This window comes from Phaethon aethereus (genome assembly GCF_964289735.1).
Source record: "Phaethon aethereus genome assembly, chromosome: 3".
Classification (NCBI taxonomy): domain Eukaryota; kingdom Metazoa; phylum Chordata; class Aves; order Phaethontiformes; family Phaethontidae; genus Phaethon; species Phaethon aethereus.
In genome coordinates this window covers 6,546,010-6,561,077 of record NC_138576.1, presented here as the reverse complement: position 1 = coordinate 6,561,077, position 15,068 = coordinate 6,546,010, and the positions used below count along the sequence as shown (strand labels likewise).

General features: G+C 40.0%; 1 protein-coding gene across 1 annotated transcript in view; it reads left to right on the top strand.

Annotated features, from left to right (window-relative positions):
• Window positions 1-3,009: 3,009 nt before the first annotated feature.
• Window positions 3,010-15,068, top strand: part of CLIC5 (chloride intracellular channel 5) — a gene marked incomplete at both ends in the record, with an annotated part of 79,274 nt that continues 67,215 nt past the window's right edge. Inside the window, one exon of the mRNA XM_081998079.1 lies at window positions 3,010-3,495. Coding sequence (XP_081854205.1) covers window positions 3,010-3,495 — 486 coding nt within the window. The remainder of the gene's footprint in view (window positions 3,496-15,068) is intronic.

Sequence of the window (15,068 nt, the reverse complement as noted above, 5' to 3'; positions counted from 1 at the left end):
GCTGTGGGGCTGGGACTGTTACTCGGAGGGCTTTGTTTTCCAATGGAAAATGGAGCACAAAGTGGTACCCAGACCTTTTTCTGCTCTCCTACCTCGTACAAGCACTTCCCTCTCACTTCTCTGCAGGAGAAAAGTCCCATTTCAGTGGATGCATGGGCACACTGCACACAGTTGCTCTGCTCTGTTCCTGCTCTCACTGTTAATCATGTAACTTTTGAACTGTGGCACTAAAATTATTTCTCTCTTCCCTGAAGATGAAACGTAAGGGTTGTAAACCAGTGGTGGGTTCATATGAAGTGATTTGAAATGCACCTGAATTTCACCTGGATAAATTCTCAAGTGTGCTCTGGGGCTTTATCTCTGTCACAAGAGTGCAGTCTGGGTCTTGGAGCTGAACGGTACTTTTCTTTGCTCTTGGAGCGGGGCAGAGGAGAGGAGAACTCGGGTAACTCCTATTTCTGACTAAGGAAATCCATATCAACTGTATTTATTTAGATTTAAATAATACTCGTACATTACACTCTTATTCCTTATTTTACCTGTGATATTTTATACTCTCCAGCAGGTGCTGCTGCATCCTGCTAATGTCGTTGTCTTGAAAGAAAAAAAAAAAGAGTCATTTGATTTAATACTATGCAGCTGGACTTTGCTCTTTGTTTTGTATCATGAATGTGTCCGTGTTTTCTTTTCTTCCTCAAGTTATTTGCCAGCAGAGTGAGTAAGGAGGGAATTTTTATGATCCCAGCATATTTAATCCTGCAAGCACCTTTTGTAAGAAGGGGTTGAAGATCAGTGGGAGTTGCTCATCAAGGCCATGCTCAGAGCAAGTTGAACAGATGCAGATAGAAATACATTTGTATTTCTACAAAATGTGAAGAAATGCAAGTGTTTTCTTAAAAGCAAAAAATATTCATTAAAAAAAGTTAAAGTTACAAAAGTTTCTAGTTAGCTCATTGATGACCTCTAGTTAGCTCATCCTGGGTTTCTTGAGCTTTAGTAATTTAAGGTCATGATTTTAAATTGGTCTTATTATCCTAGTAACTGGTCCTGAATGCTGGAAGTTTGCAATACAGATGACACGGCACATGTTTCAGAATCGCTTAACTTAGGATTTCTGTGTGAAGAACTGTGGCTGAGTTACATACAGAAAATGTAAAGAGATGTACTTTGTTCTGTTGGCTGATGGACCGCTTGTGCCAGGCAGCAATTTGTGGGTAGTAATAGCTGAAATTCGGCCTTGATATGGGTTATATATCCTTGAAGTCGTTGAGTCCTGATGCGTCAGGCCAGAAATGCACTCATGAGCGCTGATACTTACTTGCGTCTTTGTATTGCTGGTTCCGTGTTGGGAGTTGAAATTCTGCTGTAGTGTTTTTCCTCACTGTTACAGTGATTAAACCTGGTTGTGACTATGACTTTGGCACTTTTGGGGTTACCTAGGAACCTTAGAAGGTGAATCTAAGTTTAATAAGCTGAAGTATTGGCTTGCTTTTGATATTTAACTTTATTAGTAGTCTAAAATGTTCAATATAAGAATAATGACAGTAGACTACAATCACAAATCTCAGGCAGGCAGTACCTGCTACTCTACCATGTGAAATAGCATGTGTTCCCCTGGCCTTTCTGTTTGGAGATGTCTGGAATGACAGTCTTTCTCTCTAACCTCTCTTCTGAGTTTCTTTCAGAAATCCAACCTGGCTGTGGCAGTTACCTCTTAGGATGGTACAAGAATGGGTCAGGAGGAAAACACTTTTCCTTTTGGCTCAAACCCAAAAGATTAAATATAATTAGATTCTAAGAATTCCCGTAATAATCTACACAGCAGAGATGCAGTAACCATATAGATAAGAAGTCTTTAGTCAATAAGGTCTAAAGTTCTCATAACTTTGATAAATTCAGATTTGGATCTTTAATGAGTTTCAGATCCATTGATTTCAGACGCTCTGGAATGTGTATCTGTCTTTCAGAGGGCAGTTCATTTTATGCTAAAGCTAGAAGTATTAATCTGCTTTAGATTCTGTGTATTTTTGTGTGTGTCTCCATTTTTTAGAGAAAAGGAACTGTATAGACAAGGTGGCTAACTAGGTTGCTAACGTCAAGTGGCATTAACCCAACTTTGGAAACCTGGGTCTATGTCTTATGACATGGAAACATAAAACCTAAATGTGATTATAAGTAATTGATATGTTAAGGATACAGAATAATAGTTAACGCTTATTCAGTGCTTTCTTTTTCTAAGTTCCAAGGCAGCTCACAAGGCTTTTTACAGTTTTGGCCCTAGTTTATAGATGAGAGGATGAAGTCGCTAAATGTGAAGTGACTGGTTCAAGGTCCTAAAGTGAACCAGTGGCAAAACTGGAAAGAGGTCAAGTCTGATGCCTTTTTTGCGTGGATATACCACTTTATAAATTTTTTTATGTGTAGTTTTTTATAAATGATCATCATTTGTTGCTGATGTTGTGAGTAACTATTGAAACGTTGCAGATCGCTTGTATTGTTGAGGCAGTTTTGCCTTGCTTTTCCTTGAAGCCAAGCTTTAGTGTGTTGAAAACATGAGTAAATGGGTGAAGTCTGCATTTCTACTTCTTTACACAAAATGTACATAAGATTTCCAGTAAAACTATTTTTGACTTCCTGTGAAAGAACACATATTTTTTACCATAGCTTTCTAGTACGGATAGGTGCTTCAGCTGTTTTTCACTATACTTGGCCAGGCTATATCTGGAAGAACAAAGAGTGATTACAGCTCCTAAGATATAGTTACCAGCAGTCAGTCCCATAAAGGGGTTAAAAGTGAGACAGCCCTATCTTTTACTTCAGTGGAAGTGTAGCTGTTGATTTAAAGCTCTCAGTAAATGATTGTTGGAGATCTGCCATGTGTAGCCGAGCATTCAGAAAGCATACCACAAACTCTGCTTCCTCCTAAAGAGCGTTTGTCTGTCAACATCTCACTTTAATTGTAATCTTTTAAGGTACCAGATGGCAGGCAAAACTCACCAGCCAGCAGCCATGGAAGATCAGGTCTTTACCAATGTTTATCAAAATGTTAACACCGCCAATATCTATGAGATTCCAGACTCTGAGGAAGACAAAAGGAATAAGCTTTTTGATCATGTTCATGAAGATCCAGCATCTCCTCCTTCCATCACTGCTATCCCAGAGAGCATGGATAGTAGTCAAGAGAACTCAGAAGACAGCTGTAGTAATTCTGTGGCCTCGCAGCATGGGGCTGATGGGGAGGGTGGTTCTTCATCTCACCATGGTGCTGAAGAAGACCACCCATACCAGGAGATGGATCTGATGAGCCCAGCTCTGGAAGATAAACACATAGAGGGCATGTTTAAGAGCAACATGCATTTTCCTCCGGAGTTCCAGTTGCATCAGAGCCAAAGCACTTCTTCCAACCCTTCAACTTCCCTCAAGTTCCCCCTTAACAATAACTTTGGAGAAACGGACAACTTTCAGGAAGACTATGAGATTTTCATGTTTGTAAAGGTAAGAGCTTGGAGGCTTCTAAGAATACACTAGTTTTAAACCCCAAATCAATCCATGTGCCGTCCAAATGAGTAAAATACAGCTACCCGCCGCTTTGTTCCCAGCTCTGCTGCCTGTGTGCTGCAGGGGGCCAAGCCATTCGCTCACCTCCTACATCTCAAGGCACAGAAGGATGTTGTGTGGAGATTTCTTCACTTTGAGTGGAAGTATGAGAATGGTGAAAGTATTCTGATTGTTGCTGCAACTCATTTATTCTGTGAAATCTCCCTGCTATTACACCTAGACTCCTACTACTTGAACTGGTTTAGTTAAGCTAGTTCAGCTATCCCTGCGCTTCGCTATCTATCTAGTAGCTAATAGCTCAAAAGTGATAGTTATTAATGAAGAAAAATAAATATGTAGTTTAATAATGGCAATAAAATTTCCACAAATGCTCACCCCTGAAACAGGTCTGTCTTTTATTTCTTTCAATATTTAGTTTAATGTATTTCTGTGATTAGTTAATTAATGTATTTCTCTGACATTTTTAACATGTATTTTTCAAGTTAGGTATAAATTACTGAGGGGACTTTCACACTTTTTCTAGCCTTGTAAAGTATTACTTAAATTTCTAAACCATAAACACCTGTGTTCCTAAATAAACATTATACTTCCCTTCATAAAAGCACTTGTATTCGACCATTCCCAATATTTATTAGGCAGAAACACAGATCTGACAGTTCCTCCTTTTTAACTACATAAAAGATAAATTTTCAAGTTCTTGTTTCCCTTGAATAGGACCGTACACCATGAGTTTAATACTCTGTTATTTCATCAGAAGTGTTGTGAAGTTTGTCACTTTTCTAGCATAAATAAGGTTATCAGAATCTGTTCCTCATTTCCACAGGTGCTTTGAAAGCAGGATAAGAGATTTTGTTACCACACAGTGAGAAATGTTTTCAGCAATGTCTGTATTTGGATAATTTAGTTTATTTAAGCAAGAACACACTATAACCTTTGCATTGGTGTGAGATGCTGGTTATCTTGTATAAGCTAGGGGAGATCAAATGGCTTAGTGGACTCTCCTAATACTTCGTTTGGTTTCTGTTATAAATCTTGGATTTCTTGGAAAACAGAGTTAGTTAAAAAATTATCCTACATTTACTGGTAGGATAAAGGAGAGCACTTCTATAAAGTATCAAGAGAATCTTGAGGTTCTTTTGAATGCATTAAGAAAGTTATGATTTAAATATTTTCCTTTGTGTCATGTCTTCCTGTAGATGAAGAGTTGATGGTATTCCCCCCTCATGTCTCCCTTCTCTATGTGACAATCCTTTGCGATTGCTTTTCTAATTTTTGCATAAAGGGAGATAATTTAAATTATTGGTAAATTAAAAAAAAAACACAAACAAACCGGAAATGGCTATCAGGTTACTTAGTCTTATTCTGCATAAGACAAACCATAAAACTTCAGCCATTTCTCTTGAATTTCAATAGAACTACTCTTGTAAAAAGCTGTGTATCCTTCAGGAGAGGGAGTGTCTACTAGTTGCTGGGTTGGGAATCGTTCTGGGTCCATGCGTACTGCCACAAGAGGTTTTTGCTACTGATATCTGTAGAAGTGGGCTGTGAGAGCCATGTGTGAGGGCTCTTGGTCTTTTCGTTATCTTCATAGCACTGGCACTATATGACTCTTTGAAGCAGCAGCTGTCCTACTTCTGTGACTGGATCATGGTCGTTGCTAAAAATACGTTGATTATACGGGCAAAGTAAGATCTGTGGCGTTGGTTCTAGTTCATATCTCTGTTTGTAGTCTTGCACACATGTTTTAAAAGTTGCAGCAATTGAGTATATTTTGTTTGTTAGCATCTTCATGGTGTTAGCAACATGAGTGTTGTATTTTGACTCTAAAATCATCTCTCTATGTTCCTTATTCTTTCACGTTCCTCTTGTTCAAAGATAATAGTGTCCTCTCTGTGCATGAAAAAAGAAAATGTGTGCAGATGCTCCCATTCAAGCAGAGATGATGGGGTTAATTTCTGAAAAGTGAGAAGAGGGGCATTTTGAAAACAACTATCATGGAGAAGTGTTGAGGAAGTCCTTTTCCATGCTTTTGTTGTGCAGCGTAGCTTGAGTATCCCATAAAGGGGCTTATCAGCTAGTCTAGAGAGACGCACAAACTTTGGACTCTGTTCACTTGCCTAAACGTAAGTGCTTAGTGCCGTTTGAGATGTCCTTGATGTACCTGGCTGGAAGATGCAATGTGAGGTTTTCAGGTGACCCATACTGTGATCCTTCTCCAGCAGGAGCTGGAGGCCCAATGGGCAGGGCACTGGATACTTCTGTGCTGAACTGAACGCCTACGACAGCGTTTTATTTCTCGAGAAATTGATGACATTTCATTTTTGGATTTTTGCTTTTCTTTCTTTCTGGTATCGAGGTAATAAAGCACTAACTCCATGGAGTGCAGAGCCAGCTTCACTATCTTTAGTTATCTAGATAGCAAAAGTCAGCCTATAAAATGGAAGGTCACGAAGTAATATATAACAAGAATTGTGAAATACCTGAGCACTATCACTTCTTGCACCTAGGAGCCAAATCTTTCAGTTGTGTCAATGGCCATTATTCATAGACGGTTCCTTCCTGGTATGATCTCTAGTCCACCTGAGGCCAGTGTTGCTCTGAAATTGGGTTAATCTTCTGGATTTGCTCTTTTCTGCAGACATTAACAGTGACAGCAAGACCTTTTGGTGTGGGACAATAGTGGTAATGACAATTCTGCCACTATTTACTCCTTCCTTTATTTGTAGCACTGATAAATCTCTCTGAGTGGCTGGAAACGTGAGTGTTCAGAGGTTGCTGCTGACTGAAAACCAGAGAAAATGAGAAGATTGAATGGTAGCTAACTTACAGTCTAGCCACTTTAGTTGCAGTGCATTGCCTAGAATAAAAATTTAACTTCATCAGAATATTGTAAGTTCTGTTGCATTAGGACTGTAGTTTCAGTCAGCCTGAATAATAATTTCTGTAGTCCGTTCTGCGTTATTAGGTACCAAGAAAATGTTTAAATTGTATTAACTCATCTTTCACTGAATCTTGGTACTTGGTAACTACGTCCTCATCAGTGGACTATTTGAGGATGTGCCATAAGGTAAAAAATTTTGGCTTTCATCAAGGAAATTTCATTCTCTGTACCTTTAATAGCAGAATATAACAAATACCAACATGGAGATGTCTGTGTGAATCCAGCATGTCCAGGCTTGTCACAGCCACCTTAATGACCTTTCAATAAACATTGTAATTTCTTCAAACAAAAGCCTTTGAAATTTGAACAGAAATATGACCGACATGCAGGCTATGTTACTGAGCGCACAGGACAGCTTGACCTAATTGTAGCTGTTGCTCAGAGGTCCAACCTTTTCACTGGTGTGCTGCACTTCCCTGTTTAGCAGTGTGTTTGTTCTGACGGTTGAGTTTCTTTGAAAATGTTAACTTTCAGTTTTCCTGAAGCTTGAGTTGTTATTTAAAGAATAGTTTTATTTTCTTTTAAGAAGAAAATTATTGCCTTTCTGGTTTATTGACGGCCTGAGACTGGCTACAGATTGTACCCTCTCTGTACACATTTGTGCCACAGGAGCACAGTTCCCAAAAGAAGGAAGGTAATTCTTTACCCTGATCATAAACACTTTGTGTTATGCAAACAACACAAATTTAATACAGTGGTTTAGCATCGTGAACATACATGTTGGATCACTGCATTGGGGTAACAGAGTTATGGATGCTGGAAGGCACCTCTGGAGATCATCTAGTCCAACCCTTTACTCAGAGCAGCATCACCTACAGCGGGTTGCGCAGGACCATGTCTGGTCAGGTTTGGATACTTCCAAAGATGAAGAATCCACCATTTCTCTGTGCAACCATTCCAGTGTCCTACCGTCATGGTAAAAATGAGTTTTCCTAAGTTTAAATGGAATTTTGTCTATTTCAATTTGTGCCCATTGCCTCCTTTCCTTTCACTGGATCCCAGTGCTTATATTTAAGAATGTTGTTTTAAGAAAGATACTGCTTTTAACTTCTCTGTACATTTATTGCATCCTTTAGTAAAATTTCTTTAAGAGAGTAGCTGGGAAAGAAAGGTCACTTCCGTTTTTCCTGCAAGATGCTTCCCACTCCCTTGTTTCCAAGGCAGGGAGGTCCAAGGGCTCTAACTTGGTGGCACAGCCCTGTGCTAGCTCCCTACTGACTCATGAAGTTGAGTTACAAAATCACTGCAAAAATCATGCTGCTTCCCATTGAGTTGGCTTTTCTGTTATTTTATGGAGCATGTTGGTATCTGTTGAGAAAGTTTTATTTAAAAATGTGTATTAATGCTTTAGAACATGAAGTTATAGGACACAGCTAATTTATAGTATGTATTATTTGAAAAGAGCAGAACCAAACCATAACATAACTATGTGGATGCCCAGTCGTAACTGAGTGGTTATTCTGGTGCTTTGCGGAGCAGAACTGATCGTTTTGTAGAAGCAGATGAAAAATAAGAGTACCCAGTGTAGATGAACATCTGTAGCTTTCAGCAGGGAGTCCTGCAGGGGTTTTCAAATAAAAGGATGGATATCGACATTAAGGAGAATATCAGTTTTTCAAATTTTCAACCACTTATTTCTTCCTACACTTATAGTCTACAGAGTAAAACAACTGTACTTGCAGTTCTGGGACGGTAAACATTTGCAAGCATAACTGGGTGTCCAAATACCTTTTAGCAATGCAAGTCGGGTAGTCTTTTAATTGACTGCAATACAGTACATAAGGCTGGTGTTAAACCGTATCTTCTCCACCGAGGTTTGCACATAGTAAAAGGGGTTCTGGCTGAAGCCAGGGGGCAGGTGTCACTCTCTATATGTGCATAAAATTATAGTAATTTGGCTTTTTATGACATTTTTGCTTTTAAAAATATTTTAAATAATAAATCTAATGGAAGTAAGCAAATATTGTTTTGGTCTTATGAATAAGCTTAGAAAAAGGTTGAATGATTCATAACTCACCTTTTAAATAGTGTTAACTGAGCAACTTGAGTGAGGAAAAGATCTAAGAACTGTTTTCAGAGTTCTCCAGTTACGGCAGATTTACAGACCAAGATGCAACATGCTGAAGTTAACATGTGCATGGCAAGAAATGACTCATGGGGAGCCAATATCCAAAAGTGATACCTTTTTTGATATTTAAATAAAATTAATGTTTTTTTTCGCTGACATAGTCCTACTTAAAATAGTTTACAAGTACAGTTAAGTGTAGAAATACAGGTCTGGATTATCAAGTGATAAGGTGTGTCCTCCTGCTCTCGTCTTATCTAGACTATCCCTAACAGGTGCTTCTTTGAAAATGCTCAGTGATGCAGATTCAGCACTTACACCAGTTAGTCTCTGTCAACAATTATTTTCCTGAGACAAATATTTTCCTTTATTAAAATTCTCTTGCTCTGAATTATGCTATTTTTCCTTTTAATAGAGAGGTCCATTATGTATTAGAAGACAGATATCAAATTTCCTTCAGTCTTTGCTTTCCTAGACTAAACAAATTCAATTCCTTCAACCTGCCTTCAAGCTTGCGTCTTTATTTCTGAACTTTGAGTGGTTTAGTGTGTTGTGGGTTTGGGGTTTTTTGTTTTATTTTTTTTTAAATGTCTTCTAGGCTCTCTCCAATTAATCTGTATATTTCTTAAACTCTGTTTTTCAGGTACAGGCACTGTATCTAGCAGTGCCAATAAAAATTACTACAGCAAGTGCCTCTAATTCATAGAATCATAGAATCATTTAGGTTGGAAAATACCTTTAAGATCATGGAGTTCAACCGTTAACCTAGCACTGCCAAGTCCACCACTAAGCCATGTCCTGAAGCACCACATCTACACGTCTTTTAAACACTTCCAGGGATGGTGACTCAACTACTTCCCTGGGCAGCCTGTTCCAATGCTTGACAACCCTTTTGGTGTAGAAATTTTTCCTAATATCCAGTCAAAACTTCCCCTGGAACAACCTGAGGTTGTTTCTGCTTGTCACAGAATCACAGAATCACTAGGTTGGAAAGGACCTTCAAGATCATCAAGTCCAACCATTAACCCAATGCCACCATGCCCACTAAACCATGTCCCGAAAGTGCCACATCCACACGTTTTTTGAACACTTCCAGTGATGGTGACTCCACCACCTCCCTGGGCAGCCTGTTCCAGTGCTTGACCACCCTCTTGGTGAAGAAATTTTTCCTAATATCCAATCTAAACCTCCCCTGGCGCAACTTGAGGCCATTTCCTGCTGTCCTATCGCTAGTTACTTGGGAGAAGAGACCAACACCCACCTCAGCACAACCCCCTTTCAGGTAGTTGTAGAGAGCGATAAGGTCTCCCCTCAGCCTCCTCTTCTCCAGACTGAACAACCCCAGTTCCCTTAGCCGCTCCTCATCAGACTTGTGCTCCAGACCCTTCACCAGCTTCGTTGCCCTTCTCTGGACACGCTCCAGCACCTCAACGTCCTTCTTGTAGTGAGGGGCCCAACACTGAACACAGGATTTGAGGTGCTCATCATCTGTCCAGCTCTCTAGTCAGGACACTTTAGCTGCTGTATTTTAAACATATTCGTGTATCCTTTAATGTTTAGGATTAAAATGTATATACAGCTTGCATCTGCCATTTGACTTCAAGAGCATTAGGTTTCTCTTAGTGATGTGACCAGACCCCGATCACCCGTTGGTGGAAACAGTATGGTTTTGGAGTCGGAGAATTGCTCTGATGATATAAATCCGGTGCGAAGGGTACTGTTGGTGACAGGGCTTTTGCTCTACTAACTCAGAAAGTAGAGATACACCTGTAGCATCTTGGCTACCATACTCTGCGGACACAACATGGCTTTATGGCTACCTGCTAGGACAGGAGACTGGTAATCTCTTAAGCCTTAACATGTAAACCTAGTAGCTATGTAATCCTTATTTCTGAGGAGGAAAACTATGTTGTGGGTCTCTTCACAGCTTGATTTATGTTTATCTGAATTACTCTGTGTGCGTCTGTGAAAAGATTAACGAACGGCCGTTCTGTTACAGATAACAGCCCGTTTCCCGACTATCAGCCATGAACAGAACGTGTGCTTTTGCAGCAGGGCATAGCAGTTCGCTTAATCTTTTGGATACAAAGGGTAAAAGGTCTTATTTCTGACCTCTGCTGAGTCTGTGCCTTGCTCACGCACCTTTTCTGCCCCCGGAAAGGTCCGTGAATCAATTTTCAGCTGAAGCTCCTGTGCCACCTTCAGCTTTTGGCTCCAGCAGCGACTGTGGCTGGGTACAGCGCAGTAGCGTAGCAACAGCTTCAAAATACGGACCCGTATTGTCTAGGAAATGGTTTCTGCGCAGTGATTGCAGCAACAGCCAATGCAACGTAAATATGTGGGTCATACTGAGAGAAAATTAAGACGGGATTTATTTACTTGTTTCTTGTTTCTTATAATTTTCTTTTCGTGACTCGCTCTTTGATGTTCTGAAAATAAGACTGTTACACCAACCTGGTTTGTTGTTTTCTTTTAAAACATCTCAGTTCTTTTTGTTACATTTTAGGAGAGGAAAATGTTTGGATTTGTGGATTGATTACTTTTTTGCTGTCCCTGACAACCTGTCTATGTAGCAGTACTGTCAGCTGTTAAATGGTTTCTGTCCAATATAGAGGGATTTGTCTTATATTTAATTGTTTATTGCAGAAGTACATAAAGAGCAGCTCTACTGAGACTGATTTTTTACAAACACAAAGTAATAGATAGTCCCAGCAAAGCCACTGGTAACAATATATGTAAATTATTTTGGAATCTGCAAGAAGAAAGCTGCTTTTCTGCTCTGCTCTTGGTTTTCTTTAAATATCAAGGTTTGGATTTGGCTTAACTGACTTAAGGTGGGTCTGTAAACTAAGTTATTGTCGTGGTTTAACCCCAGCTGGCAGCTCAGCACCAACAGCCCCTCGCTCACTCATGCCTTGTGGGACGGGGGAGAGAGTCAGAAGAGTAAAAGTGAGAAAACTCGCGGATTGAGATTAAGACAGTTTAACAGGTAAAGCAAAAGCCGCGCACGCAAGCAGAGCAAACCGGGGAATTCATTCCCCGCTCCCCATGAGCAGGCAGGGGTTCAGCCATCTCCAGGGAAGCAGGGCTGCGTCACGCGTAACGGTTACTTGGCAAGACAAACACCATGACTCCAAATGTCCCCCCCTTCCTCCTTCCCTCAGCTTTACATGCTGAGCATGACACCATATGGTATGGAATATCCCTTTGGGCAGCTGGGCTCAGCTGTCCCAGCTGTGTCCCTCCCAACTTCTTGGGCACCCCCAGCCTCGTCGCTGGTGGGGTGGGGTGAGAAGCAGAAAAGGCCTTGACTCCATGTAAGCCCTGCTCAGCAGTAACAAAAACATCCCTGTATCATCGACGCTGTTTTTGACACAAATCCAAAACACAGCCCCATACCAGCTACTGTGAAGGAAAGTAACTCTATCCCAGTCAAAACCAGCACAGTTATTAACTACATTTCTGCAGGATATCTAGGCTCCTTTTGCAGCAAAAAAGCTCCCTGAAATAGCACAGTGGGATGTTAATTCATGTGGTCATCAGCTGTAGGGTGAGGGTGGTTGTTCTGTAGTCTCCATTTGTTGAATCAAGTAGGGGCCTGATTCTGTTTTCCAGCCAGAGGCATCCGGTGCTGTTTTAGGTGCCGTAAGGTTTCCCTCCTGGCCTCCAGCTGCCTCTGCAGAAGTCCATGGGTCTCCCATAGACTCCTTTTTCATATGTTTGCAGATTTCCTCAGCTATCCTGGGGCCTCTCAAATGCTGCTGGATATCTAGGCCTAGGCAACTGAATCAAGCCATAAATTTCCACTGCATACAGCGGCATGGTCACCTGTAGCTCAATAAACTGAACACCACCAGTGACAGTCTAAATTCAAAGCCTGGATTACTAGATTAGACTAGAAGCTAATTCTGATAATGGGTATCTGGAAACAACCTCCAGACTGTTTTGTTTTTTTTTTCCCCAGGCTATTTAATTTTCCTTTTTCTTTCAGTGCTCGCACTCAGTGAACAATCATTGCAATGTTGGACAGTTCGGCTGTTCACTGGACAATCTATCTTAATCAGATAAAATCATCTCATACATCTTTCCAAGACTGAGAACAAGCACATTCATTAACTTCAGTTCTTTAACTTCAGTTCTTTAACTTTATTCTTTATCCTTTTCTGAACAGCAACCCCCATATATGTTTATTTCAACTATGTTTATTTTGTAGTTACTTGGTTTTTTTATACACCATAGTAGAAGAGAAAAGTAAACTGAATTTACCAGGTTTGAATCCCTAGGTACCGGTTCAGAGTTTAAGATTTTAATTGTGAAAAGAAAATCTGCTTGCTTTCTTTGGGTCATAGGACCCTCAACTGGAAGGAAATTTCCCACTGTTCTGCAACTGTGTTTACTGGTCCATTAGAAATATTTTCAGCGGCTGAAAAGGAACACCTGAATGTTTTGCTCTATCAGTGGCAATCTTTTAAATACTTACAACTGTTTTATGGTGAATATTACGAACCTGTATGAAACTACCCTCTGCGGGGGGGAAAAAAAAGGAGGCGGCATGTCACTCTAAAATGAGTCATTGGTTTGTTATCTGCAGGTGTGATTTTTATATTTAGACCTCTAGATGATCCTTTTCATATCAATTAATGGTACAATTATGGTTGACTTTTTGCTTGTGGTACATCTCTGACAATGTTGTAAGATGTCAGTGACCTTCATGAAGTTATAACGATAGAATTAGGAATAGATGAGAAGTGAATGGGTTAGTGCACAGGCCTGGTGTCAGTACAGGCAAGCGGTGTTTGAAACCAAGATTTTGATTCACCAGTTAATTGATTTTCTGTTGCAGCCTCCATGCAGTCACCTCAAAGCGGTCTACAAGTGTTAATGAAGTAAAACTCAAGAACACATCTTCTGAGAGAAAAACAGTATTTTCCTTCTTGTATGTTTATAAAAACCAGAAAGGTAGAAATATTTGCACACTCACCAAAATGATTTTTTTTTCGTTCCTGGTAATCTGAAAAAAATTTTATGGGACTGGACGTGACCTTTTGGGACATGAAATAGAGTCCTTTTCTGTCACAGACAGCCTCGTGGTGTAATACATAATTCATAAACTGATCAAGGTCGATCTATAAACTAAGTGACCATTATTATTCATTTTGGAAACCTGTTTCAGAGCGTCACTGCTCTGATGGTTTGACGCCTTACTCTGATTTCCAAATGACTTTTATTCATGTGCAGCTAATACCTCCTTGTTCTTGTGCCAGCATGGTCCCTTAGCATTCATTCTTTCATTTAGTGCTTTTTAAAATCAGTTTAGGCTTAGACATCCTCGGATGTTTTTGGGCTAAACCAGCCAATCCTTTTTGTCTCCATTTCTTCTAGGCATCATTGTAATCCCCTTCTGCACATATCTTCTTTCCACAAAGGTGCCTTTTTTTTCACACCTGCATTCTGTCTCAGGTTGCATCTACTATTATAGCTAGACTAAGCAAGCAGCAAAAAAGATTCTTTTAATAACCTCCTGGTTTAGGATACCTATGATTGTTTAAGCGAACACATCATTCTATTTGAGCTGAAATGTCCTGAGGTAAAGACATTAGAGACAGTCAGAAAAAGCTTTATTAATTTCTTGGTGCCTTTCAGAGTTTTTCACTTATCCTGACACCTATTTCCCTTTCAGCAACAATAATGTTTTTCTCACATGGTTGTAAGGTTCCCTACTCTGCCTGCAGAGCACCAGCAGACCATAATTCCCACTGTCCCATTGGCGTTGAGAGCGCTCACAGGTCCTGAGTCTTCAATTCAACAGCTTCGAAGGGCTTCTCTCTGGATCCTTAACTGCCGTTTAGATGGGGTTGTTCACTTTTCTGTGTTACAGCTTTTTGGGGAATCTTAGCATCCTGAATCTCAACACTATATCCCGTAGCTTGAGGACTGGCTGAGAAGCAAATGGAAGTAGCAGAAGCTTTGCATCTCAATATATAGGCATTTAATCTCTCTTCTGACCTCTGCTCACATGTATTTGTACCATTTTTGGATTTATTTTAAAATGTATTTGATTGATTAAAAACCTGGCCGGCAGAAGTGTTTTATACTTGTCCCACATTTATACTTGCTCTATAAATATGTGCATCCTTATCTGTAACCCTGATACTTTGGTGGCCCCTCCTTGCAAGAGAGTCTCTGTTAGCCAGAAGTGGCATGTGACTGGGCAGTGAGGTGTCTAAATAATACTGGCAAGTCCTCATTAAACAGGAATACCAGGAGAAATAATTTAAACCTCTAGAGGTTGTTTTTTTTTTCCTTTATATCATTAGAAATTCTTCCTAATTTTAGTGTCTGTTAGGTAGGAACTTTCCAGGTAAGTATTGGAGAAAATAATTCAGGAATCCTGAATTTCATAGAGTAAGACTTGTTGACCTGAGGGTTTTTTTGACCTTGGTGGGGTTTTTTTTCACCTTTTGTTGACCTTGGAGTTCTGTTTGTGGGAGTTTTTTTTAATAT